The sequence below is a fragment of the Neofelis nebulosa genome, chromosome 4 (assembly GCF_028018385.1).
Source record: "Neofelis nebulosa isolate mNeoNeb1 chromosome 4, mNeoNeb1.pri, whole genome shotgun sequence".
In the NCBI taxonomy this organism is placed as follows: Eukaryota; Metazoa; Chordata; class Mammalia; order Carnivora; family Felidae; genus Neofelis; species Neofelis nebulosa.
The window spans coordinates 25,012,065-25,039,396 of NC_080785.1; the positions used below are offsets into that span (position 1 = coordinate 25,012,065).

General features: G+C 43.1%; 1 protein-coding gene across 1 annotated transcript in view; it reads right to left on the minus strand.

Annotated features, from left to right (window-relative positions):
* SND1 (staphylococcal nuclease and tudor domain containing 1) overlaps window positions 1-27,332 on the minus strand; it is a 425,421-nt gene that overhangs the window by 164,427 nt on the left and 233,662 nt on the right. Inside the window, exon 14 of the mRNA XM_058724394.1 lies at window positions 10,079-10,151. Within this exon, the coding sequence (XP_058580377.1) occupies window positions 10,079-10,151 (73 nt within the window). The remainder of the gene's footprint in view (window positions 1-10,078; window positions 10,152-27,332) is intronic.

Below are 27,332 nucleotides of genomic sequence, written 5' to 3' on the forward strand. Positions count from 1 at the left end.
CTAGCTCAGGACTTTCCCGTACATAGTTTCTTCATTCTTTAGCTCTGAACAAGATCCTTGAAAAACTCCTTCTTTAGGCCTCATTCATTTTTAGAGTTTATTTATTAATTTTGAGAGGGGGGAGAGGCAGAGAGAGAGAGAGAGAGAGAGAGAGAGAGAGAGAGATGGAGAGAGAATCCCAAGCAGGCTCCACGCTCGGGGTGCAGAGTCCAATGTGGGGCTCGATCCCATGAGATCATGACCTGAGCCAAACCAAGAGTCAGATGCTCAACTGACTGAGCCACCCAGACACCCCATTTTTAAATCACTTAAAAGGCCTCATTTTTAAATCACTTAAAAGATTTTTTCTGACCACACTGAATAAGCTATGGCCCTGAGCACACATACTCACTACCAGCACAACTGTAATTATAGAAAGAATCATGTACATCTTATAAGGACTGTAACTGTCTTGTTCAATGTTATGTCCTCAACACCCAGCATTGTGTCTGACACATAAGAAGCACTCAATATAATACTTAGTGTTTGATCACTCATTCACTGACTCAACATGACAAATGCACTTAAAAAACAGGCCAGGTGGCATATGTTAAATGTCTCAAAAGATAAAGAGGCGGTAAAAGAACTCAGAAGAGGGAGGGCTATGATCTGGGACTTGAACTGGATAAGGGTTTAGAATACAACTGATGATGATGACGGTAGTTATCTTCTATAGAGGACTTTCTATAGGCTCAACAGCATGCTCAACAATTTAATAATAATCACCACCACCATGTGAACCACTGCCCTCTGCTGAGCTCTCATTGCGTCAACTGCTGTAAGTACTCTGCATGGGTTAACACATTCAATCACACGGTGACCTATTGAGGTAAGGGCATTATTCACTTTACAGTGGAAAAACCACAGCATGGAGGGGTTAAATAACTTCCTCAAGGTGGCAAAGTAATAAGAATGGAGCCAGGATTGGAGCTTGGGCGATCAGATACTGGACCCATGCTACTGCTCGTGACTCCATAGCGTCACTATATTCTAATAAATCTGTACTCTTGCTACTAGCCTGTCTAGGTACTAACCACCACAGTTAACCTTATACCTAGTAGCCAGGGTCACATATTTTTCCCAAAACAGTATCATACTGCTTTAGGTCACTGCTTGGCAAATCAAATCTAAACTAGGCTCTGTGAAGAGATGCAAAAAAGATCTCCCTTCTTAGGAGTTTAGAAACGAGTGAGGAAAACCACTGCACGCGTCAGGTTGAGAATAGCTAACAATCGATACACCAACAAACACAATATCATGGTAATGAGTGATTATGGAAATGCTAAAGAAAGGCATGATCAGAAGGCAGTGAGGATAAAAAGGGGAAACTGCCTGGGAGAAAAGAGATACCGTGGAAGAGGAGAAAGGCATGGTCAGGAGAAGAGAAGAGACAGCACTCCCAGAAGAAGAAATGCTGTTCAAGAAATGCCAATTAATAACAAAGTCAGTCGGAATGGAGAAACTGAAACAGGGATAGACTGCATATGACGTAAAGGAAAATAAACGGTCTCTACAGTGGGTAAAGTATCTGGACATGCTGCAGTAATGTATTATCAACAGAACAACAAATTCAGAACCTTGGTAATAGCTTATATTCTCAGACACCTCCCAGAGCTGATACCGTATTAGGAATTTTTATCATTTCTTCCTGAAAACACCATTTCCTAAAGAACTGAGGCACAAAATTACTAGGTAATTTCAAGCCGAGCCTGAGCCCTGATTCAAGGATATTTATCTGGACGTCAACACTGCAAAGAGTGTCCAAAATTCTGTACGACATATTCTCTAGGGAATATGTTAGAAGCGTGCTAAATAAAGCCTTAAAATACGAGTAAGCACAATTGTCTATGTTAGTAAAAATGACTTACTTTGAGATGTTTATATAAGCAACAGCCACAGGGCAAAATGAGTTCAATCTAGGGCTAAGTAGTGTTATGATGGGGAAGTGGAGAGTGAAGCCAGGGCTGGGCAGAAACATTTCAAGATCTATCACATCACTCAGCAGCCATGGGACAGAGGAGACAACCCAACCATACACCTGAACCTGGGAAGCAAAAATTCTATCAACTGCCTTCAAAATATGCTAACATGCATTTAGCCAAGCCTGTAATGGGCTCATTTAACCAATTTGGATCCATGAAATAGAATCAAAGAACAAGATCCACATGCACCCAGAGAATGGGAAAACTCGAGAGCATGAACCAGTGATAGCCAAATCTAGGCTCCAGGCCACTCCCTTTGGAAAGAGAAGTCATTTTGTTTGGAAAAAAGTGCTCCTGAACTTCCTCAATTCCCTTTCTCCTTCTGTTGAACAAAGGAAGAAAGTAAAAAGTCATTATTATAGCTCAGGACACTTGATTGAAGGCTAGGACCCTGCTTCTAAGAGGCTCAGTTGCATGCATTCCTATGTGTTAAGTCATAAGTTAACTAAGGAATCAGAAGGGAACTAGAAAAATCTGTGGCAGAAAACTTCCTGAAAACAGAATTCAGTGCAGTGACATATCAAGTGTGATTATTTTGGAAAGAAGAAACTTTACTCTCAGAAGCAACAAATAAAGAATGACTGTCTTTGACAGTGTTCCACCTCTGGGCAAGTCACTTGATCAAACATTTCTTCAGAGGTGTTGAATTGCACAGCTGGGACACACTCAGCAAATGTCAAACTGTGCCCTGTCTTCAATGTCCAATCTCTACACCTCAACTGGCCATGCTGCCTGAAATTTCTATAAGAAAAGCCTACTGGTGAACAAAATGGTAGGCCAAGTAAGGTACAGGCATGGAACCAGGCATTCTGTAGATGAAAGAGACATTCACTTTAGAACTTTTTTAAACAAATTACTTTCACAACCAAAGGACACTTCACATTTCTAGGTATACAGCAGGTAATAAAACAAAGACTTTTCAAAGCACATAATTGATCTCTTAATGCCCAATTTATAAATTTTTTTTTAATTTCTCTCGTTTCTGCAACTGCTTTCCCTCTTGAAAGAATAGTTTTCAAAAAGGGAAAATCATGACTTTAATACAAATATACAATGAAAACATCAAGTATTTTATTTTTACCCACTAATTAATGAGGGAACCAATAAGACATTACAACTTACTCAAAAGAGTTTCTGAGGACTGGATAAACATACGCAACTAGGATGTCGAGATTAATTTTCTAAAGACTCAAAACTGTAGAGTGAAAGACCACAGGGTGAAAATGTAACATTTGAAACCACTTCTCTTACAGGGTAGAAATCAATTGTGTCATATGTACAGGACCACATCTGTACAAGAATGAAATCATTTGCATTACCTCAGGCCTTCACAAGTTACATTCTCTCTCCGCAGAGGTACAAAACAGCCCAGCTACAAAGGAGCAGACTTGACAGAATCAGATAACCCCAAAGGAATTACCAGGCAGAACTCAGCATTCCAGTGAAAGAATACTGAGTAATCGTTGTGCCTGTCCCAAAGTCTTTAACAATCTCTCCTGACACTCTCAACTAAAGGAGGTGAGATACTACGTCCTAAATTTAGTGCCCTATGGTGCAAAACAAACAAACAAACAAAAAACAAAAAAAACTTATCGCCACTAACAAAACCATGGATGCACACATAAAAGGAACAGAACTCAGTGAAAGGTGGATTAAATTGGTCAAAGGAGGTGCCTTAAACATAACATCACAAACTGCTAAATGCTGAAATACAGTCTTGAAACAATTCCAGCATTTCTTTCCAGGTTTTTATTGAGAAACTTGTTCAATTTGAGAAAGGCTTCTCTCCGATGCCCACTGCTTTTGAATTTCATTAGAAGGAGAAGGGGACACCCCTGCAGTTCTGGGGAGTTTGAATAGAGAGCTTCAAAAAACCTGAAGTGGCCACACAGGACTATGGCTGAAAGGGACAATGGACAAAAGACAATGAAGCGATGCCCTCAACTGTTAGGGAGAGCAGCTAGCTGAAGCCAACTACCCTGACACAATCAAGGTCACCTTAACAACATCCATCTCTGGAGGGGAGGAGAGGAAAAAGGTGAAGAGAAAAGAAAAGACCCTTCGCTTCCTTAGTAGCTGAGACACTTCTAGAGTAGCTGCCACTCTGGGATCACAGGTACCTTGTGCTGTGGAGGCTGCGGTACAGGTTTCTGTGCTGCGAGAATCCAAGTCAGTGAGCAGCATACTGCAGTCCACTTGAAGTTCAAGAACCTTGAATGGGAACAGGGGAAGAAGGGGACAGAGGAGTAGTGCCTTCCCCTAAACTGGCAACAACTCGAGCTTCCAAATATACAGGAGAGATGCGAGAAAACAATTGTGGGAACCCACCGCCAGGACTAATCATGGCTTCCCCACAAGGGGCCATCATATTTACGGAGCGTATCATGCTTGCTCTAGAGAACAAGTTCAGCAGACAGGGAGGGTATCTATGGGATTTCCCCAGGGTGGCAAATGCAGAGCCCAGCTGTGGGGCCATGGCTACGTGTGAATAGAGCTCTAGTGCTAAGCAACCCTCCAGGTCACAGAAGCCCACGGGGCAGAACCATAGGCCTTGGCCTTGTGTGGTTGGTATAAAAGGGACATCAGAACGAAATTCGAGGCTAAGGGAGAGTAAAAGCGGGAAGGGCTATTGAAACAAAAAACAAACAAGAAATGAGCAATGGTGCCATTAAGGTACAGTGATGAGACAGAACAGAAAGGTAGCTGTAAAAGACTGGAATAATACAAGAATACCATCTAAACAACGTGGGCCAGTAAGACATGAAAGGGAAACTAATTTAACACAGACCTAACTAACAAAGTCTCTGGGTGATGGGAGCGGCTTTCACCTTCTTAGTGGACAAACCAGTTTTAACTTCTCTTTAGCCAAAAAGAATATTATTATTTACCTCTTCCACTGATGCCCAACACCATGGGTAGTTAGGGAAAGATTACTTCTTTAAAGAGACCCTAGTGTTTTACAAAAGGAGGATAGCTTAAATAGCCCAAGGGAAAGAGGACAGTGCTATTCAAGTACAAAAAGGCACTGAAAAACTAGGAGCTGATGGGAAAGGTCAGGAGGAGATGCTGGAAAAAAATCTGATTTATTTATTTTAAAGGAACACTTTGATCCTTTATATTTGCAAGTTAGAATCTCATTGGCCAATTCCCCAAGTGTTCATTTCACGATGAAATGAACAGCAAGAGGGACCCCCAAATTTCACCCTCTACCTCCTACCCCCAGAGCTAGTCTTTGGATCATTCCAGGCCCCTGCTTTAAGGAAATTCTTATCATTAATATTATGCACGTCCAACGAAATCATCATGGAGAGAGGAGGTTATAAGAAAGTGCGTGTGTAACATGAGCAAGGAACCAAAGTCCAAGTGAACACAGCAGCAGCTAACAGAAAAAAAAAGACACAGGGCTTTACTGAAGGCAAGGAAGGAGAGCAAACAACAGCCATATGAACAGAGGACTTGCCATGACCCCATATCATGAAGAGGCAGAGACATTCAGAGAAGGGAAACTCTACCCAGGGACCTGCAGAAGTACAACCGGAGAGGACAGGAGGCTGGCCCAGGCTCTGTCATCTTGCACGACTGTCAACAGAGTTCCAGACTCCTCACACACCAGAGAGGAAAGAACAGACACGGCAGGAAATGGAGGAAGAGGAAACAGACAGTGTGACTCACTGAGTACTGGTCCCGCACAAACGGAAAAGGAGTTGGGGGGGGGGGGGGGTGCGCAGGAAGAAGTAGTGTGCTGGCTGCAACCTGAGGAGTGGGGAGCTCCTCAGAACTGTAATTGATTTGTCTGATTTACCAGAACAACAGTAAGCCATGCACCAGCCCCATTTTATTGCCTGTTTTACATTCTGTATCTGCAGGAGATCGTATTTATTACAGAGCAGGCTACAGCAAAAACAATAACAAACCTCAGATAAGAAACAGCCTTATATTCCACTGACACGCACATCCCAACTTTTGTCTGCCGGTGAGGGAGGGAGCGGAGATGGGATCAAGGAAAAACAAACCCCTCAAAGAATAAAAACACGAACCTATGAAGTGAAATAACCACCACGTAACCATCCTCCAAATCAAATCAGATCTAGTGCCAAGTCTGTCAAATTCTTAGTTGGTTTCAAATTCATAGGAACATCCTGGCCTCCAGGGAAACCAGAGGATTACAGAAAGGACAACAATGACTTAAAATACCACACTTCCTTCATCTTGAAAAATGAGAAATAAAGGAAACTAGTAATTTCTTCAGGATCCAAATTACCAGACTGGCCATATTTTTTACCTTAGTGGTTACCCTGAAACCAGATGCAAATGATGCAGAAAAGCCAAGTTTAACAAACCCCTGTCCAAAAGGTAAGGTTCACTCCGTTGGTGGTATCCACAGATGCGTGTACCTTGTGGAAAATACAGCACTCCGCTGACATTAATGGCAAGAATCCCCGTATTAACAAAAAACAACAGAGAAAAGAACCACCCAAAAGTTGGGAGCTAACAACATTTTACAAAAATCAAAAAACCATAACAAGGTCACAATATGGGAAGCGGTACAAGAGGCTCTAATGGTGGAGCACAACACAAAGTTGAAAAACATGTCAAGTAGCCACTAGGCAGGCATCCAGTCCAGCCCCGGGAAGGAGCAGATACGAAAAGTCCTCCTGGCTTCATTGCCCAGAGGCCAGTGTCTCTCTGCCCAAAGCAGACACTCTTCTTCCCACTCCTGTGCTGGGATTACTCCCTTCCCACCACAGGAAGTCAGCCAAGTAGCCTTACACATGCTGAGTCTTCATACAAGGCCTGTTAAGATACTCTCTGGACTTTTACACGATGAAACCATCTCTGAAAATGTAAGAGAAGAGGTATGGACAATGGGAGAAACTCAATGCTAAAAGCTGGAGACCATGAAGCCTAGAACAAATTTCATCATGACGCAACATCTTCTGTATAGCACATTTCTTGGGTGTGTTTAGGAGACAAAATGTGATGAGCTTATATATGTCTTTTCTTTTCATTCCAAGGATGTGTACTGGGATGAGAAAAGGCATTATGCATACATATCGGATCATACTAAGCTATTTTGGCAGTATATTGCATGTCTGATCACCTCAACAAACACTTCCATTTATCATGACCTGCAACTAAGAGGGGGAGCAATGAAAGGTAAAGAGACCCAGTTAAAAAGAAAAAAGAAAAAAAAAAAGATTCAGAAACTCTTACAAAACCATTATACACGCGTGTATTTCATTGCCCTTATTGGGGGTGTTTTGTCTTGATCCACCTGTAAGCTATCTGCCTGTCTGACCCTATGCACTCACCTGTCGGTTGGACAGTAACGTGGCCAACATGCTTCAGGAAGCTGAAAAGCCATTCATCTCACTTAAAGGGCACAAGGGAACCCAACATACACACATACTTAACACAACACGGTGACGGAAAGAAGAGGAGGTTAGAAACAGAGAAAAACTCCTCTATTACAGAGGGCACTTAAAAAAAAAAAAAAAAGCCTGTACTCAGAGCTGAATCATGTGTGATGGAGGCAGACAAGGTCATTCTGACATCTATTTAAATGGAACAGCCTTTTCACTTTCTCCCACTTGTTCAAGCTTTCTCTTTTTTTTTTATTTATGCGGTAACTGAGGGAGATGTAACTCACATGTATTTTTAAATAACGTAAGAACAAACCAATTCTCCAATATCAATACAGAAAAGAAAATAAAGATGTGTATAAAAATGAGCTATAGTTGGGAAGGGGGGAGCGAAAAAATAGGAAGAAAAAAAATGAAGACAAGTTTCATTAAGACCGTTGCTGCAAAAAGGAAAACACAAGAAAACACCAAAACACAACAAGGTATAAACATGAGATTTAAAGATGGCAATAAACATCATTAGGACACTACGCTGGCAGGTGCCAAAAGCACAGCCCTGAAGCAAATGTGCCTCCATCTCAAATACCTGCCGAGGACTTTACCTCACTGCCAGTGGGAAATCTGAGCAAGAACATGAACTCCACAGGCCAAAAGGGAACAATATCCCCAAGGTTTAATTCATCTTCCAGAAAGCCTCGAAGTGTAGAGCTGACATAAGTTTCTGGATGGGCACATCTGGCCCGGGTATAAAGGAGTCACCACTGTGTTTTCCAAAACAATTATTTATAACTCCTTTCTCCCTGCAGTTGAACAGCCAAAAAATTGCCCTTTGATTACTCCAACATCTTCAACAAAAGAATGTTAAGGAAAATATTGTTGAGAATGCCACAAGAGACACATGCAGCAATTATTACATATGCCGACAATAACTCAGCAAGGTAAGCCACAGGGAAAACAGGCCTAATACCAGCACGCCAGGAATCACACCTGTTCACAAGGAGCCTTAGCAGATACACCTTAGCCACCAGGTTTCTGGGCTTCAGAGGAATCTTGGCTACGAAGAACGTGTATCAACATACCTCACTCATTAAGCAGAGGCACAACTTTTTAACAGAAGTCTACTCAACACAGGGAACACTATTTACTCTGCAGTCTGCAGTGACTGGTTACAGAGTAAGAAAAGCTCAACGGATACCAGTGCCTAAAATGAACGTGGTACTGCTATACCTAGGCAAGGGACTGCTGGCCAGACACATTTATAATACACAATCACAAGGAACAACAAGCAAAGTCTCAGCCAGGCTTGGGAACACGACATAACAAGAAGATAATACACTCTAATCCATCACTGCTGTGGGCTAGGCTGTGATCTAGAAGCTTGTTTATAGGAGTATTTTCTTCTGGGTGCCCAAGGCAAGCTCCCTGAGAATGCAAGCTAAGATTTACTAGCTGCTCCTCTGTCATCTCCCCTGGGCGATGTGATGCCCCCTATACATGACCTGGATCCCCTCCTTAACTGTTAAGTTACTGTGGAGTTGAAATGGACGGTGTGTGTCCCAAGAGCAGAAGGTGAAGTGATGAGCCAACGAACTTTCCCTGGGCACCTGATGAAATCCACACCTGAGCCATTCACTCTTCCCTTACCCAGTTCCGTTTCTCTTCATTGCTGCTACCTGACACTGCTGTTTCCCTTTCCCACTTGCAGGTAAGGACTTTTATCAGTTTTGTTCATTGTTACATCCTTAAGTGCTCAGAGCAGTTCAGACACAGCAGGTATTCAAATACTTGGTTTTTTTTTTTAAATTTTTTTTTTTAACGTTTATTTTATTTTTGAGACAGAGAGAGAGACAGCGCATGAACGGGGGAGGGTCAGAGAGAGGGAGACGCAGAATCTGAAACAGGCTCCAGGCTCTGAGCTGTCAGCACAGAGCCCGACGCGGGGCTCGAACTCACGGGCTGTGAGATCATGACCTGAGCCAAAGTCGGCCGCTTAACCGACTGAGCCACCCAGGCGCCCCTCCAAATACTTGTTGAATAAATGAATAAACCATCTCAACTAACAAAGGTATCTTCTTCAGTCAAGAGATCCTAAACGTGCAAGGGTAAAGTCCTATTCACTGAGTAGTCATTTGGACACAGCCCTCTGGGAGCTCAAAAGTATTCGTGCCTTCCATCCTTCTGTGTCATCTGTGTGTATTAGCTCACAGGAAGCACACACCTTCCTCCCATTTCGAAGCAACCGGAGGGAAAAGAAGCCATAAGGAGATGACAACTAATTTTTAAGGCTGTCCTAAAATCTACACTTGACCTTTTCCCAGTAAGACTTTCCAGTCATCTGGGGAATTAAACAGGGATTTAAAAAGGAGGTAATTTTTTTTTTTTTTTTTTTTACTACAATTGGGAAGAAATATCTTCTAATATCTCCTAATCATTAAAACAAAATGGAAAAGCAAGACAGTACCAATTCAGGTGAAGAGACAGACGGAGGTTTTATGCCCTAGTATGAATTCTGCCTTTTCAGAATATAAAACAGGATCTCCATAGATGATAAGCAGCAGCCCTGGAAAAATTCACATTCTGTGTCTAAAAACAAATGAGCTACAGAAAACACATAAGCTGAAGTCCTTTGGTGAGTAAGCAGCCAAGCTCTTGGCGCCTCTGAGCCACACAGCTCTATTCAGGGACACAACTCACCCCAGATATGTCTGCGACACGGTGGATAGGCACTTCCTTCTTGCTATGCAGTCCTTTGCCATTCTTAATAGCTCTGTAAAGGAAGAAGAGACAACCCGATTAATATACAAATCACATCAGGAAGGGGTAGGAGGGCGGGAAAAAGGGGTGAGAAGAGAGGTCATTCACATGGAGGGTCTATCACCACACAAGTCACACTGCACACTGCTGAGGAGCTGGTCTCCGCAGGAGCGTTTGGTGGAGGGGAGAAGACAAGCCTGCTCTGCTAAGCCCAGTTACAAGTAGTTGGCGGCTAGTTTCAGCTAACGGTGTGACTGGTAATCAGAAAGAGCTCCTGAACTTGTTTCCAAATTAAAGGCATTGTTCCAGGCACAAAAGAAGAATCAGTTGGAAGAGCACACTCCTAAGAAACAGAAGTAATAATGTTTCTCTCTGCGTTTAATCACACGAAACATTTTAAATGCAAAATATGCAGCTAGTGTTCCAATTCTAATGGAAATAAGTTCCTCCCAGGTAAAAAGATAAGTTGCCCTGAATGAAGAAACACTGTACAGAAGTCATTTCTAACAGTGGGGGAAAATTAGCAAAGGCTACATAATTGACATTAAGCCTCATTTTAAATCAGTTACAGGTTATAATAACCGGATTTAGCAGGGGACTCTGTCACACATCTGACCACTGGTTGGTTTGCTGCAATCTCTCATCTTTTACCTCCTAATCCCTTGAGTGGTAGCTTCAGAGACAGAAGCCTAAGCATCACTGGGTGTGATCACTCATGTAACAGTGAAGGACCAGGGAACAAGACCTCGCTACACTATTAGATAAGACCTATCTCTCTACTGCCAGACTCCAGGCCAAAGCAAGTAACATTTTTGAGTTTAGAGAATAAAAAGTAGAGATTTGGGGGTGTACCCACTCTGCAGACTAGCCTTTTTAGAGTTTTTGAATTCCAAAGTGCAGAGAAAACTGCCCAGACCAGGACAAGTATGTTGGACCTTCACACTACACACCAGCAACCACAGTGGACCTTCCCCCACTCAGGTTGTCACTTATTAATGACAAGAAGCAAAGGCCAGCACTCAGCAGGGGTTACTTTTAGGTCCTAACTTTTAAATCACACTAATCAAATGGGGTGGCTGTTTCTCTGTGCAAAGTGGCATTGTCTTAGTTCTTATATACTTGAGCTGTTACCATCCACCACTTGCCCCTTCCTCCAACCCTGGGGATCTCCCATTCAACTAATCTGAAATGCCTTCTATTCCGAAAGAACAATGGTTTCCTTACCGTCTATACTTTCTATTCCATGAAGAGGGTAAGAAATTAAAGTACAGATGTTGAACAGGAAAAGCAAAGCAGAACAGTCACTCTGACCTGCGCTGCTAACTGAATGAAAGCGCTTCATTGTTCCCCTGAATTCCCAAGGCTCTTCTTGAACTTGAATCCAGGGCTTCAGCCTTAGAAATTGCAAATGGGTCAGAATTTTCCATTTGCAAATTAGTCCAGTAATTTATAGTTTAGGGAATGTGTTAAGTGACCACAACGGGGCTGGTTTTCAAGCTGTGCTTCTAGAACCTTGGGATTTGCAATCTAATGGCCGAGGACAGGAGGATGGTTATATGGAAAATCAGTGGCTTCAAGCCAGCAACAAACGTGACTCTTCTACCCCACAAAGCCCAGCATACAGCCTCTGCCCCCAACAGGCTCTCCTCATTTTGCTACCATACACTCAAAGGAGCAGCCTTAAGAACAAGAAGCCTCAGTGAGGCGAGGCAAGCTCAGGCAAGCCCTGATTATAACTCACCTTCCTTTAAGGCGAGGCCTGCTAAGCCTTCTGCAAGTCCTCTGGGGCCACAAAATGCCTACAGCCTTATCCTCTTCTAACAACAAGGACAACCAAAATAAATGGACCTGCCCTATAAACAGACGGGTTCATGTGACAGCACGGCTGAACTTGTGGCCTTTCAAGGGGGCTGGAGAGCATTTCATAAACTACAAGGAAAAAAGAACACGGCCTGGGCAGTAAGTTAGAAAACAAAGGTTCTCGAGGCAAAAGCAGTGAGGTGATAAACCAAAAATTCTGTTTTCCTTTAGTGACCCCAAAGTAGTTTTGTGCCCAAAGCAGAAATCCAGGACTTAACCAAGATTCAGCATGCTTGAGGGAGAAAAAATAGTACTCTAAAGCCAGAACACATGAATAATAGTGTACATATGACATTTAAAAACCAAAATTCTTGGGGCGCCTGGGTGGCTCAGTTAAGTGTCAGACTTTGGCTCAGGTCATCAACTCACAATCCATGAGTTCAAGCTCCACATCAGGCTCTGTGCTGCCAACTCAGAGCCTGGAGCCTGCTTCGGATTCTGTGTCTCCATTTTCTCTCTCTGCTCCAAAGCTCATGCTTTGTCTCTCTCTCTCTCTCTCTCTCTCTCTCTCAAAAATTAAACATTAAAAAAAAAACAAAAAAATTCTTTAGAATTAAGTATTAATAAAAATTTTTGAAAAAAAGAAAAACTTTATGTTCTACCTATCAGATATTTATTTGCATTTAGACATTGATTTTGGAAAAATCTTCAAAGGCTTAATCTTACCAGATTTATGAGTGCTAAATTAGATCAGTTTCAGGCACATTCAAGAGGCAGCAAGAAAGCAGTATTTTAACATCATTATATATAAACTGAGCAACAGTTCTCTTAGCTCTTAAGAAAACAGTGGCAAAATGAAAGTTAAGAATTTGTAAACACTGAGTCAAATAATGCCCACCTAGGAAGCACTCTAAAGCGGATGTGGTGCACCAGACCCAGGCTGCAAAGTATAAGGGTTCTCTGAGAAATTAGCTACATGGTCTAATACAGCTTGGGTCTCCTTCCCTGTGCTGAGGCTGCTTTGGCTCCTGTTCTCAAACTGCTCCAGAAATGACCTGGGAGGCATCCCTGCAGACAAGCCTGATGCCACAGCAAGAGCTTCTCAGGAGAGCATCTGGGGAAAGTGCCCAGTGTAGAAATTCATGTATGCGCCTCAAAGAGGAAAGGAGCAAACACCAAGAGTAGCGGGCTTGCCACGGTTCTTTGCCGAAGGACATAGAACATACATCTTGTTACAGGATTCTAAGGACAGTGACATGACTGCCTGTTAACCACTGCATAAATGGTAAATGAAGGGGAGATTCAGCTTCCACTGCTCTGTCACTACCTCTCAGTGGGGCCTCCCTGCATATCATGTGACCAGGTTTCCCTGGGATAGGTCTTTGAGACCTGGGACGGTAGTGAAATAACAGGTTTGCTTCCACTGAAACCTACTCCACAGAGCAAACACCTGACTCCCCTCCCCACACTCCCACTCCCTCTCCCTCTCCCTGCAGGCTGCAACCACAGCTCAACATCCCTTTTCATTAGGCAAGGAATGAAACTCCTGACTTCTAAACTTTCTCCTGCTGTGTCTGCTTAATAGCTGCTTTCTCACAAAAGCAGGCTGGTGCTCCGGCCAGCCAGGAGAAAGGAAGCAGTGGGGCAGAACACAGCCTGCTCCTCACAGAAGCAGCAGTACAAATATGGCAAAGCCAAGCAGTGTTGATAATGGACAGAAATCATCACCAGACAGGAAAAGGGAGTATATGTCCACATACATACAGTAACAGGGCAGAAGAGGGATGAAAACTCAGCTTTCTAGGGTGCTTCTAGAAGCCACAGTATTGGAGAGGAATCCCATTCCAATCATTGGAAAACATTTTTTTCTTTTTTTTCTTTCTTCCTTTTTCTTTTTCTTTTTTTTAGTTTGTTTATACATTTGAGAGAGACAGAGACAGCATGAGTTGGGGGAGGGGCAAAGAGAGAAGGAGAGAGAATCCCAAGCAAACTCCACGCTGCCAGTGCAGAGCCTGACCTGGGATTTGAACTCTTGAAACCGTGAGATCATAACCTGAGCTGAAACCAAGAATCAGATGCTTAACCGACTGAGCCACCCAGGCGCCCCAACACTTTCCTTTCTTTAAACAGCAAAGTTTGAAAATCTCATGTATGAGATGTTACTATCTCCCTACTAGAAGTAAAAACATGAACTTTGCAAAGACAGGTGAGAACACTGAGATTACCTCCATTGCCTCAACACCACAGGATTAGAATCTTAGCACTCTTTTTTTTTTTAAATGTTTGTTTATTTTTGAGAGAGAGAGGCAGAGTACCAGCAGGGGAGGGGCAGAGAGAGAAGGAGACAGAATCTGAAGCAGGCTCCAGGCTCTGAGCTGTCAGCACAGAACCCGGCGTGGGGCTCGAGCTCACGAACTGTGAGATCATGATCCAAGCCAAAGTCGGACGCTTAACTGACTGAGCCATCCAGGCACCCCAGAGAATATCATCACTCTTGATGCAAAGGAACAGAGTTTGCTCTAAGGTTTTGGGATTCCATGCTAAGGCAGAAAAACCTAGGGCCCAAACCTCTCCAAGGCAGTTATGACATGTAACAGTTCATCCTGTGCCATAAACGGACCACGGTCTTAATTCCAAATCAATGGTGGTAGACTGTTATTTTGAATGTATATTTTTGAGTGATTACAAAGAAAGTCAAGGCTTTACAGTCAGACTCAACCTGACCCAATCATAAAACAGTTGTCTCATCAGAAATTCTTAAGTTGGGGTGGGGGGGTGGGGGGTGCCTGGGTGGCTCAGTTGGTTAAGCATCCAACTCTTGGTTTTGGCTCAGGTCATGATCTCACAGTTTCATGGGTTCGAGCCCCACAATGGGCTCTGTGCTGACAGTGTGGAGCCTGCTTGGGATTCTCTCTCTCCCGCCCTCTCTGCCCCTCCCCCACTCGCTCACTAGCTCGCTCTCTCTCAAAACAAATAAATAAACTTAAAAAAAAAAGGAATTCTTAAGTGGGGGACTTAAATGAGCCTCATACTTAGGATGGGACTATCTATAAACTACCCTGAAAGGGTAGAATTACACACGTGAATTTTTCTGGGGAACAGGAACTTCCCACACAGTTTCATAACAACTGCTTTCATACATAAAAGAGATCTAAAGAAAACAAAGTGGTGGATTATAGAAATGGCATATAACAGAGAGGTAGCAGGGGGATGATGAGGCAAGGGAGGCTGTAGAAGTGAGAGAGATCAGGAGTTCCTGAATCCACAATTTCCCTTTAACAACGCTTTCTCGGTAACTAGGAACCAAAATGTTTCTTAATTGCTTCGGCTTCATCACCTACACCCAATACTTCCTTCCTTCTTCTTCTTTTTTTTTTTTGGTTTATTTCTTTATTTTGAGAGAGAGAGAGATTGTGCACAGGGGAGGGGCAGAAAGAGAGGGAGAGAGAATCTCAAGCGGACCGCGTGCTCTGGCTCCATCTCACGAACCGTGCAATCTTAACCTGAGCCCAAATCAAGAGTCACATGCTCACCCGACGGAGCCACCAAGGCCCCCCTCTTCCGTCCTATCTGTACTCACTTGGTCCTTTTGTAACCCTAGTGTGCCAGGTCCTCAGCAATCTATTCCAAGATAACATCAGGAAACTTAAACAGGTTTTTTTTTTGTTTTCAATATTTATTTTGAGAGAGAGGGAGAGAACATGTGTACACAAGCAGGGGGAGGAGCTGAGAGGGAAAGAGGGAGAGGGGTGAATCCCAAAGCAGGCTCTGCGCTGCCAGCATGGAGCCAGCTCTCACAAATCGTGCGAGCATAACCTGCGCCAAAATCAAGAGCTGGACGCTTAACTGACAAGAGCCACTCAGGCGCCCCAACATCAGGAAACTTTTCACTGGCTCAATCCCTTTTGATACTGCACGTCACGCTGATCTGACTGCACACACTGCTGCACGACTTCCCCAGAAAAATCCATTTCGCCATTCTGCTGCCTTCCTTTTACACCCAAAACAAAGACCACCGGCCTGTGATGTCCAGCGAGAAATACAATGCTTGGTGTTTGTGGGCCTCTACCATACATTCGCAGTTTATGTCTTCACATGCTTCCCGTGTTACTCCTTCCCATCCAAGTAGGCCCACTGTCTCCAGGCCTCATGAGTGAAAGTTATTCATTACATGTGCCCAGGCAGGTCTGAACTACAGAATGAAGAGAGTTATAATGTATCCGTAGCAACAAGCTCGCCCCAAGCATTAATCAGTTACCACATCAGTGATACTTAACCTAGGGTCCTAGGTAAGCTGCAGTTTGTATGCTGGGCGTCTCTATGAAAGGATAGTAGAATCGTACTCAAATATATATAGTCATTACATTTTATCAATGTGAGTGCGCGTGTCACTCGGGTCAGCACGCCATCATGGAAGGTAACACGCTACTTTCAAAGTTCACCATGTGCTCCTCTTCATTTCTTATAGGCCCTTTGAGGGTTAGGAGTCCGTCCGTAAGATTTGTGATGGTATTTGACACAGAGGCTATGTTCACATCGTTATAAACTCAGGGTCATCCAGTTCCGTTATTGTTTGCCAAGTAAAGCTGAACAAATGACTGGTGACTGACTAATGCAGAATGTTGAAAATATTTCAAATTGGAGACCAGGATAACGCCCAAGTGACTGTAGGGCAAAAGAGTGAGGCTTGCTGACTCTCTTGGATACAGTTTCATGATCTATGCTCCCATTCTTAGGCATATTGGTTTTGCTCCCTGGAATGGTGCAGGCAGAGGAGCTTACAGCCTGGCCTCTGAACAGAAGCAGAAGTACGTCGAGGACCAGAGGAGATGGGCAGTGAAGTGAGAGCAAAGCTCTGATCACCATAAACAATGAAACAGAACAAAGTGGCAGGGTTGTATGAAATTCCTACCAGACAATACCGGATAGATGACTGAAAGGAAAAGAAAACAATTCCAACAGAAAAGGTTAAAAAGCAGAACAAAGAGTAAATAACTTGCTAAACTTCTAAAGCACCTCTCACTGTGCTTGAGGTCACAATGGTGAATACAGTGTTTCAGCATGAACCAAATATAGATTATCAATGAAACACAGCAGCGATAAACAATTCCTTTGGCCTTTCTACTGGTTCCTTGGCAGCTGGAGAAAACAACAGGGTCCTGACACTCAGGAAATAAGATACAGAGCAGGCACAGGTGCACAATGGTAGGTGGGGGTGCTAAGATTATGCAGCTGGATTTTCAACGAAATCAGAATTACTGATAAGAGAGACAGAAAAGATGGACAGCACACAGACTGGAAATGAGAAAACTGAATCCTATGGTCAAGGGGAGGCAGGCAGACTAATGAGTCAGTAGGTATTATGAGGCATTAAAGCAAATAACAAAGAACTCTTAGCCATCATCTCATCTAAAACTAACATAAGAAGAAACCAAGACACACGCTATTGCGCCAGGCGTGACAACAGATCTGCAGAGCTTAGGTAAGGGGGGTAGGGGAGGGAGGCAGATTGTGAGCTCCATGTCAGCCGACTATCAGAGAAGAGCTATCCCAGTGCTAGACTGCCGGGGAATACAAGCAAACTCCATTGTCCTAGATTAGGACCAAAGGACTGGGAGAGCTGGGTAGAAATGGTCAGTATCAGTCTAAAGTCTTTTTGAAAGGACAAGGCCACAAAAAAGGGTCAGATCAGAAGCAATGACAGCTCAAAACTGCCCCAACGATAACTGCTTTTAAAACTTTCTTGATCACAAAGGCAATACATGGCCATTAGAAATAAAAACTGGTGAAACGATCCATAATTTTATTCCAAGATGGAAGCACCACTGACATAGTTTCTAAGTGCTGATACACACACCCATCCACTTATACTTTAAGAAAATTGCAGAACAGGGGCACCTGGGTAGCTCAGCCAGTTAAGCATCTGACTTCAGCTCAGGTCATGATCTCGTGGTCTCTGAGTTTGAGCCCCGCGTGCAGCTCTGTGCTGACAGTTCAGAGCCTGGAGCCTGCTTTGGATTCTAGGTCTCTCTCTTCTCTCTGCCCCTCCCCCACTCATGCTCTGTCTCTCAAAACTAACATTAAAAAAGAAAGAAAATTGCGGGACAGTTTTGTCGTCTTTTTCTGCTAGAAATGATAACGAAATGAATACTTCCTTATGTTACTTTTTACATCATTTTAATCGCTGAAGATAAATTCATCACATGGATGCAAACTCCATAATTTAACTGATCACCTATTGCTAGCTGCTTATGTGAATATAATACTATTATAAATGATGTCATGAGAAGTAACTTTTCCTTAAAATTAAAAAAATTTTTTTTTCTTTTCATTTTTGAGAGAGAGAGAGAGAGAGAGAGAGAGAGCGAGCGAGTGAGCACAAGCAGGGGAGGGGCAGAAGAGAGGGGGACACAGAATCTGAAGCAGGCTCCGGGCTCTGAGCTGTCAGCACAGAGCCTGACACAGGGCTCGAACTCATAAACTGTGAGATCATGACCTGAGAAGTCGGAGGCTCAACGACTGAGCCACCCAGGTGCCCCAGGAATAACTTAAATAAACTGTTGGGTGCTTGCCCAATCATTCTTTAGGATAAATTCATACAAGTGGACACATACACTGTGTCATTAGGCAACAAATATTGATAGTGGTTTCCATCTCCTTTTGCCAAAAGGTGAACCAGCATAACATGCCTCACCTCATGGACTCAGGGGATAAGACCTCTTTGATTTAGGTGCTTCTTCCCTATGCCTCCCAGATACCTACCTTATCTCCACTCTTACAACTATATTTGTAATGATTTAATTGCTCATCCAGATCCCCACGAAACCATGTGTTTGCTTTTATCCCCAATGTACTTGATGAAATATTTGTCACTGTAACATGAAAGAAAAAAAATCAGAGAAAGCTTTAATGTGTCTTTTGACTGAGTGAAAAGCAACAGACTCACTGTTTAGAAAATGGTTTTTCCAATGTGAGCTACATTTACTGGGACCTACTAGGAAAGATTCATTGCTGTTCCACTAGAGATCTGGCTCTCTGAACCTGATGCAGAAGCAAGAGGAATGGGAAGTAATTCTTCTGAACTTCTGTGCCCAAAGCTGGAGGGGGAGAGTCAGGGGCAGCCTAAGATAAAACAAAAGTGCACAAGAGAGTTTATAAGAAATTTAGATGCAAAGAATCCTGCAAAGAAAACTATGAAGCAGATTTCCTCTTCACAAGCAGCTATAAAATTCTGCACATTGATGTATCAGTGATTAATTATTCCAACTACAGTCATCCTGAGAGATTTCCAAGGATTAGAGCAAAAGTAGGATAGGGATGTTGGTAATAGAGACTCAGCTCTCCAACCCACTCAACCACCTGACATTGCAGATGAGCCAAATCAAGCAAAGCACAGCAACCCTCGAGATGACTTCACATTAAATTAGCCAAGAGCTGGTGGAGGCTACCCTGAAGGAATCAAATTAAGGAGCCATGAATGCAGAGTATGAGGAAGGGGACAGAGACAAGAGTCGAAGGGAACAGGCAGCTGTTTACCTGGCTTGACGGAGAACAAGGACGGCCGTGATCACAGAGAAGGCCCTACGAGGCAGCGGAATCCAAAGGAATCCAAAGCTTCTCCATTCCCTGGCTTGTTCTCTATTACTGAGAACCATGATCTTAATTCCAATTATAATAAAGATTATTAATCTTCCATAAAAGGACACCTATTTCGACTTATTTTACAGTGGTCAGGAATTGGGCAGTGCTTCTCAAATTTTAGTGTGTACCACAATCCCCCAAGGTGTATGTTCTAAGAGATTGCTGGGACTCAACTCCAGAGTTTCTGATTCAATAGGTCTGGGGTGGGGGAAATTTGGGGGAAGTCTGTAAATTCACCTTTATAAAAAGTTTCTAAGTGAGCATGGCATTGCAGGTCGGAAGATCATACTTTGAGAACCAATGGGTTAGGGAGTCAACTCGTAAGGCATTCGAAAGAGTCAAGGGTCAATGTCAAGTGTTCTCACTTTACTGTTACAATTCATTTTGGATTAAAATTACATTTCCAATAAGATAGTCTTCAAATGTTTTTTTGTTTGAAACCACATATTTAGGTGTTGTGTGAAAGGAGCACGAGCCTCTTAGCCAAGAGGACAGTGAGAAGGTAAGCCACTCTGTGGTATGTGCAGACAAATCGGATTACCTAGAAAGATAACTCCAGAACTTCCTCTGAATGAATATAACCAGAGCACACCAATGATTACAGCCAAGACTGGGCGAGGAAGATTTATTATGAGTTCATTATTTGACCCTGACCTGTAGAACCAGCCGGGGCTTTGTGTATAACATAGCAAAAAAACCCCTAACGGGTTCCAACCGTCCCCAACCCCTCACAGTGGTCATCAAGATATCTCACAGCTTGAGTTCTACCAGAAGGAACTGGGGGCAGGGAGGGAAGAGAAGGATACAATAAAGAGGCTGAGCAGATCCTCCTAATATCCTGAGGGAGAAAACTATCTGGAAACACAGCTCTCTCGAAGTAGCCATTTGTGTTGCTTTAAATGCAGATTGATTACTGCTATTTGGATGTTGAGTGCATCATCTTCTCTGAAGAAAGGGAAAAGCTAAATTTCCCCCACATTCAGCTGTATCGTCAAATCACTTCCCCACACCAGTTCTTTTCATGCATTTTCCGTTACGGCATCTACTTGTAATAGCAAGTCTACCCTATTCCCCAACAGTGAACCACCCCCCAACTGACATGTGCTGAATCCCACGAACAACCTCATAACCATGACACCTAACTGCAAAGACAACATGTAGTCGGGTGTATACTTCCAGGGTCAAAAAAGAAAGGACGCCGCTAGGATACTGAGGAGAAAGAGCAGCCCCTTTCTCTGTGCTGGCCTCCAACCTGCACAGGCATGACGTAGTGCAGCTGAGTGGGGAGTACAGATCATTCACCGGGCTCCAGCTTTCTAGGATACTCGGGCTAAAAACCCAACGACACCTCGATTACACAATTCTACGACTAAACAGTAAAGGAAAGAAGAAAACTTTCAATCGAAGCTCTGTTTCTAACAATATTCAGTAGGACCTAGTTTTATTCAAAGAGAAATTTTCATTTGTTGAGGTCATTAGATTGAAAGTGAGAAATCTTGGTTTATTTAAAGCTGTACCATTAAACTCTCAAAAAGATAAGAACAGAGGCTGGATAGAAGAGATGAATTTCAGGGAAATGCTCTCATGGGAAAATTTAATAGAAATGAGAGATAGAATAAAAGAAAATGTAAGGCAGGCAGTGTTAATAACGGACAGGGAGAAAAGAGGAGGGGCTAAGAAAACAGGAGGAAAAGAGAAGAAATAGGAAAATCGCAATATCCAGAGGTATTATTAAAGTTATTTAACGTCGGTCCCTCTGAGATTACATGCTTTGTAAGGCTTGAGTCTATTATCTTTTTTCTTCATTACTATTATCCCCAATGCCTGGGACCCAGGATATACTCAAGAAAATGAGAATGGAGAGAAGAAATGAATGCAAAGCCATCACATCCAAGATAAACCTGCCTTGAACAACTATTCCCAGGAGAGGAATGATTTGTTTTCTTCGAGAACTGGTTAACTCATATAATCTATACACTGTGATAGGATTTATTAGTTTTAAAATTTCAAAACATACAACTCAACATCAATTTTCTCACTGGATTGGTATAGAGATGAAACTTGATTTTTATTAAGAGATTTAACAAATCGGAACTGTGTCAAACCAGCAGTGCCGAGCTCTTCCATTTCAAAATCCTAAAGCCAGAGGTTTTAACGTAGCAATGGAAAGTGCTGGTGAGTTAAGTCTTCACATTTCATTCAGAACCAATACTGTAAATGCCAGTTAAATTAAACATACAGAGAGAAGGGACCTTGTCCAAAAGTTTTGTATTTTTTCCAAGAAACAGCTGAAAATTTCTTTTTTTCACCTATCAAAATTTTGGGGAAAAACTCCTATAAGTCAGGGAAAAAGTGGAGCTGCTACGGTTAAATCAGGAGTAGGAGACCTGCAGCTCCTGTGGTACCTGCGGTTCTTGTCAGTGGTACTGAAAGCCCTTCAGTGGAGATGCACGGACATTAGTAAGCCCCTCTCAGCCCCCAGTAACTGCATCACCCAGAGAGAATGTTACTTCAGTTTCTCTCTGAAATGGCTAACTGATATTGGCCCAGGAAAGAGCAAGTTCTAGCCTTCTGACCAGTCTGTGACGGCAATGCCAGCACAGATTTCCTAGAGGTTCAAGGAGAGAGAAGTCTGCAACAGGGAGGGAGCTGTCAACCATACTAGGCAAACACAAAAGCTATTGGATAGGATTTTAATCAAGGGCTGGTGTTTATGGGGTTTGGAGATTAGACGTGCAAAAGTCAGCAAGGCAGGAGCACTAGCTGTTTTGTTTTCATTTTTGAGGCAAGGGCATGTTGCAAGGTTTGTTCAATGAGAAAAATGAGTCCGTGTGGAGACTGGGGAGACAGGGAGCCCCGGCGGAGCTGCAGCGGGGGCAGGCTGTGCTCGCCTTTCAACGACGGGGACAGCGCCAGGTTTCTAAGTCTGCAGTGTGCCGGGTGAGACAGAGAATACACACCGAAAGATAAGGGAGAGCCTGCCCTTTTTTCTTCTCCCGAGATAACCCTAACCTCATTATGCATGTCCAGAATGAATCTAAATTCATTTAAGTCTGCTCAGACACTAGACTGTTCGATGCAATTGCTTTCCAACAGTCAAGCCAGGGCATCAATTTCTTTTCTGAATATATACATCCTTATGTTGAAATCACAAAATCTTAGAAGTAAAAGGTGCCTTAAAGGAATAAAGTCCCAACACTGAGCTAACATAACTTCTGTGTTTTCCTGCCACAAGCTGCAGATTCTAACAGTTTCTAGGAAATTTTAAAAATATTACGTTTTTAAATAAAGTTACTGGTAACTTTAGGAGAGTGTACACAGATGATATCCTCCGGGTCTGGACATCCAAGGAAAACAAGGCACACAGCCAGGCTTTGATGCGACTCCAAGCATTACCAGCTCATCTTCAGTGCCCATAACAAGCTCAGCAAAACCCCACTTGGAAGACCTCTTAGAACACTAAGGAAATTCACATTCTGGCCCACTTCAAATTAAATTGGATGTGTCATATCAAATACACAAGCTAGAATAGGAGAGAAAATGAGAAGGGTCCCAATAATGACTCAGTATCTTGGAAATACCTCAAAAGGATACGAGACAGATTCTCTGAAGGAGTCAAAAGTCCCACCTTAAGTTTAGAACACCCATCAAGCCAAGTAATTCAGGGAGCCAGCTGAGTGAGAAATACTGAAATAAAATGGGAACAGAAAATGTTGGAAAGTCAATATGGGGATGAAAAATTAGGATGGTGCTGAAAAGAAATGATGCATCAGACTCTCAAAGGAGCCCATACGAGGACCCTAATAGGGGGAACCAAGTACAGGAGTGTCAACACAAAGTGTGGGTCAGCTGTATAGAAGGTTGTTGTTTTTTTTTTTAAATTAAAAACACGAAGCACACACACTGGAGCTCTTAGAACTCTGGGGGAAAAAAATCAACAATTTTTCAATGGAGTCCATGAGAGAAGCAAGGTGGGAGAGTACCAGCAAAATGCCAAAACCTTATCTTGCCAGGACACAAGGTAATGAGGGAGGAGGCAGCCGATGACAGACAACTAAAGTGGAAAGGAAGCTGCCTATTGGGATTAGGGGTTTATTCATCCTTTCAACAAAAAACATGTGCTTTCCTCCAAATATGCCAGGGATTTGAGACATAATGAGGGTTTCCCAAAGGCTGAGAGGCATGTGAATGAAGGGGCCTCAAAGGGTCGGCACACTGAACACAGTTGCCTAAGTGGTGTGAGCCTGTTTCTGGCAGGTAAGGTGGACAGGTCTGAAAGCGACAGGCAAACTTCAAACTCTTCTTCCTCTCTCTCTTTCCTGGCTTCCCAGGACGCACATAACACATCACTCCCTGAGCTCCAATCAGATGGTCTGAGGAAGGACGGCAGAATATACCCCCTTGCGGGGGAAGCAGTGGCTGCAGAGCCCCGAGAAAGCTCATCAACTCCTGTGCTGCGCTGACCCAAGGAGTCCGCTGAGTTAGCAGGCTGCCCTTTCCCCAAAGCTTACGCTTCTCTAAAAGGATTAATGGCCAAGCAGTGCCGTGGAAAGCAAAGTCCAAGGAAGAGCACTGTGTGCCACTGCCAATACCACTAGTGACAGCCCCGGCGACAGGACGCCAGGGGTCAGGGACAAAGTAATCTGTTGGAGTCAACACCCTCGTGGGGAAGGGCTAACATAAAGTACTGGGCTTGCTTCGTTACCTTCGCCCACATATTATTTACCCAACAAGTTCCAGGATGAAAGACTGATAGGAATATAGCAGATGTTACTAATTTGGCTTTTGCTAAAGCATTAGATACAGTACCTCAAGAAATTGGACTTGGGAAATTAATTCAAATTGGCTGGGTTCAGCAGACAATCACCAAAGACTAAAAAGTAGCTGAAGGGTGATAATCAAAAGACAGTTAAGTGACAGTCCATACGGTGAGAGACTCGAGGTCAACACCGAAGCCATTCTTGTTTAGGGGTTCTATTCAGGGCCCAGGAAAGGAGTAAACATCTCACTAATGAGATCTGCAGAGGACACTAAGCAGGGAGGTGAAGGATCTGCATAGACAGGGGCATAAAATTATAAGGCAGAGTTCAACTGGAAAAACAGCTAATCTATCTAGGGGAAAATAACCCTACCCGCAGATAATATTCAATGGACAGGCAGGATAAGGGGCAGCAGAAGCACGTAAAACGAGCTCTGACATGCTGTATCGTGACAGAACCAAGTAAGAACGCTAAGGCAATATGGGGAGAGTATCATGGGGGAAGGGAGTGCTTTTCAAAGCAAAAGCAAACTAAAATAAAGCGGAGTGCCAGAAAACAGGTGGTCTTAAATAAGCGGGGTCAACTCTACCACTAAAAAGGGGGGAAGGTACGTTCTGCACTGAAACTATTTTTTAATAGCTACAAAACCCCCATTCCCATCTGGCAGGTGTTCCAGTCTTTCTCGGATCTTCATTCACCTCGCTGGGAGTCAGTGTCTAGAAGATGGCACAGGGCCGCCCTCCTGGGGCTCGCTAACAATACGGCTTTAAAGGAAGACTCACAGTTCACACTGGCCATTTCTCCTAAATTTTTATGAGGTCTGTACTGCCTTATGGCAGTGCCTCACAGGTTTGGGGAAGTGGTTAATTCCTCTCTGTTTACTCAACCTGCAACACTGCAATGACCCCGAAGCCGGTTTTTCTACCATCAGTCTGAAAGCAATGGCTCAACACAATTATCTCTAGGCTGCTCACTGCTTTAGCAGACAAGCATGTTGTTACATTGATTCCGCTTAAAATGAGTGCTAAAGAGGCTGTTTTCTTCTTAAAACCTCAAAGTTAAAAAATTTCACTATCCTCAACACCCAAGAAACAAACAATCCAATTAAAAAATGGGCAGGAGGTCACGATCTCGCGGTCCGTGAGTTCGAGCCCCGCGTCAGGCTCTGGGCTGATGGCTCGGAGCCTGGAGCCTGTTTCCGATTCTGTGTCTCCCTCTCTCTCTGCCCCTCCCCCGTTCATGCTCTGTCTCTCTCTGTCCCAAAAATAAATAAAAAACGTTGAGAAAAAAAAAATAAATAAAAAAAAATAAAAAATGGGCAGGGTCACGAATAGACATTTCTCCAAAGAAGGCATACACATGGTCAACAGATACATGAAAAGATGCTCAACATTACTTATCATCAGGGAAATGTAAATCAAAACTACAAACAGAGATCATCTTGCACCTGTCAGAATGGCTAAAATCAACAACACAAGAAACAACGGGTATTGGTGAGGGTGTGGAGAAAGGGGAATCCTCTTGCACTGTTGGCGGGAATGCAAACTGGTGCAGCCATCCTGGGAAACAGAATGGAGGGTTCCTCAAAAAGTTAAAAACAGAACTACCCTATAATCCAGCAATTACACTACTAGGTATTTACCCAAAGAATACAAAAATACTAGTTCAAAGGGATACATGCACTCTGATGTTTAGAGCAGCATTATCTACAACAGCCAAGTTATGGAAACAGCCCAAGTGTCCAATGATTGATGAATGAAGAAGAAGTGGTGGACAAATACACGATGTAATATCCCTCAGCCATAAAAAAGAATGAAACCTTCCCACTTGCAATGACACGGCGAGAGCTAGAGAGTATTATGCTAAGCGAATTTGGTCAGAGAAAGACAAATACCATAGGATTTTACTCATATGTTGAATTTAAGAAACAAAATAAATGAGCAAAGGGGTGGGGGAAAGAGGGAGGCAAACAAAAAAACAGACTCTTAACTACAGAGACCAAACTGATGGTGAGCAGAGTGGGTGGGTGGGAGGGTGTGTTAAATAGGTGACGGGGATTAAAGAGTACACTTGTGACAAGCACCAGGTGATGTATGAAGTGTTGAATCACTATATTGTACACTTGAAACTAATATTATACTGTATGTTAACTGAAATTTAAATAAAAACTGAAAATATTTACAACATAATCTGTACAAATGTCACCATCTATGCATACTCATTAAACTAGCATGACGTAGCTATTTCCAACAGCGTAAGAAAGCTTGTTAGGGCAGCTGGCTAGCTTAGTTGGTAGAGCATGCGACTCTTGATCTCAGAATTGTGAGTTTAAGCCCCCACATTGGGTATGTATAGCTTACTTTCAAAAAAAAAAAAAAAGGTAAAAAGAAACAGAAAGCCTCTTGTGGACTCCCTTTCCAGAGCATCTATGCAAATTATTTTCATGTCTATCTATCCGCCTGTCACAAATATTCAGTAGTGGCAGAGTGACCCAGGGGCAGAAAACAGGAGTCTAGATCCTACTGTGTTGCTTAGTGCTCTTGCTATGCTGGGAATCCATAAACCTATTTTTCAAGTTACCACTAGGCCTGGCTGAGCCCACCCATAGGCTGAGCACAGATTCACCCTCCGAGTCCCACCAAAGTACAGTGTAATTACTGTCCATTTCCTAGAAGAGCTATGTTATCAAATAGTACTCAGAGATATGAACCCACATGTCCCCCTATGGGTTCTTTCAGCCAGGCTGCCTTAGTGATAATATAGGCAGGTCAAGGAGGAGGAAGTGAGGAAGGATTAAGAGAAACACCAATTATGGACCATATATCATGTTATTTTATGCTGGCCATTAAAGTACCTTAAATAACCAAAGATATCGGTGTTTTCGCTGAACTCTTTGTGTTCATGAATCAGATTTTAGACAGGGCCTATTGGGAAAAGCCCACAAGAAAGAATCCAAAAAGCCACAACAGTCTGACAGACTGATTTCTTAGCTG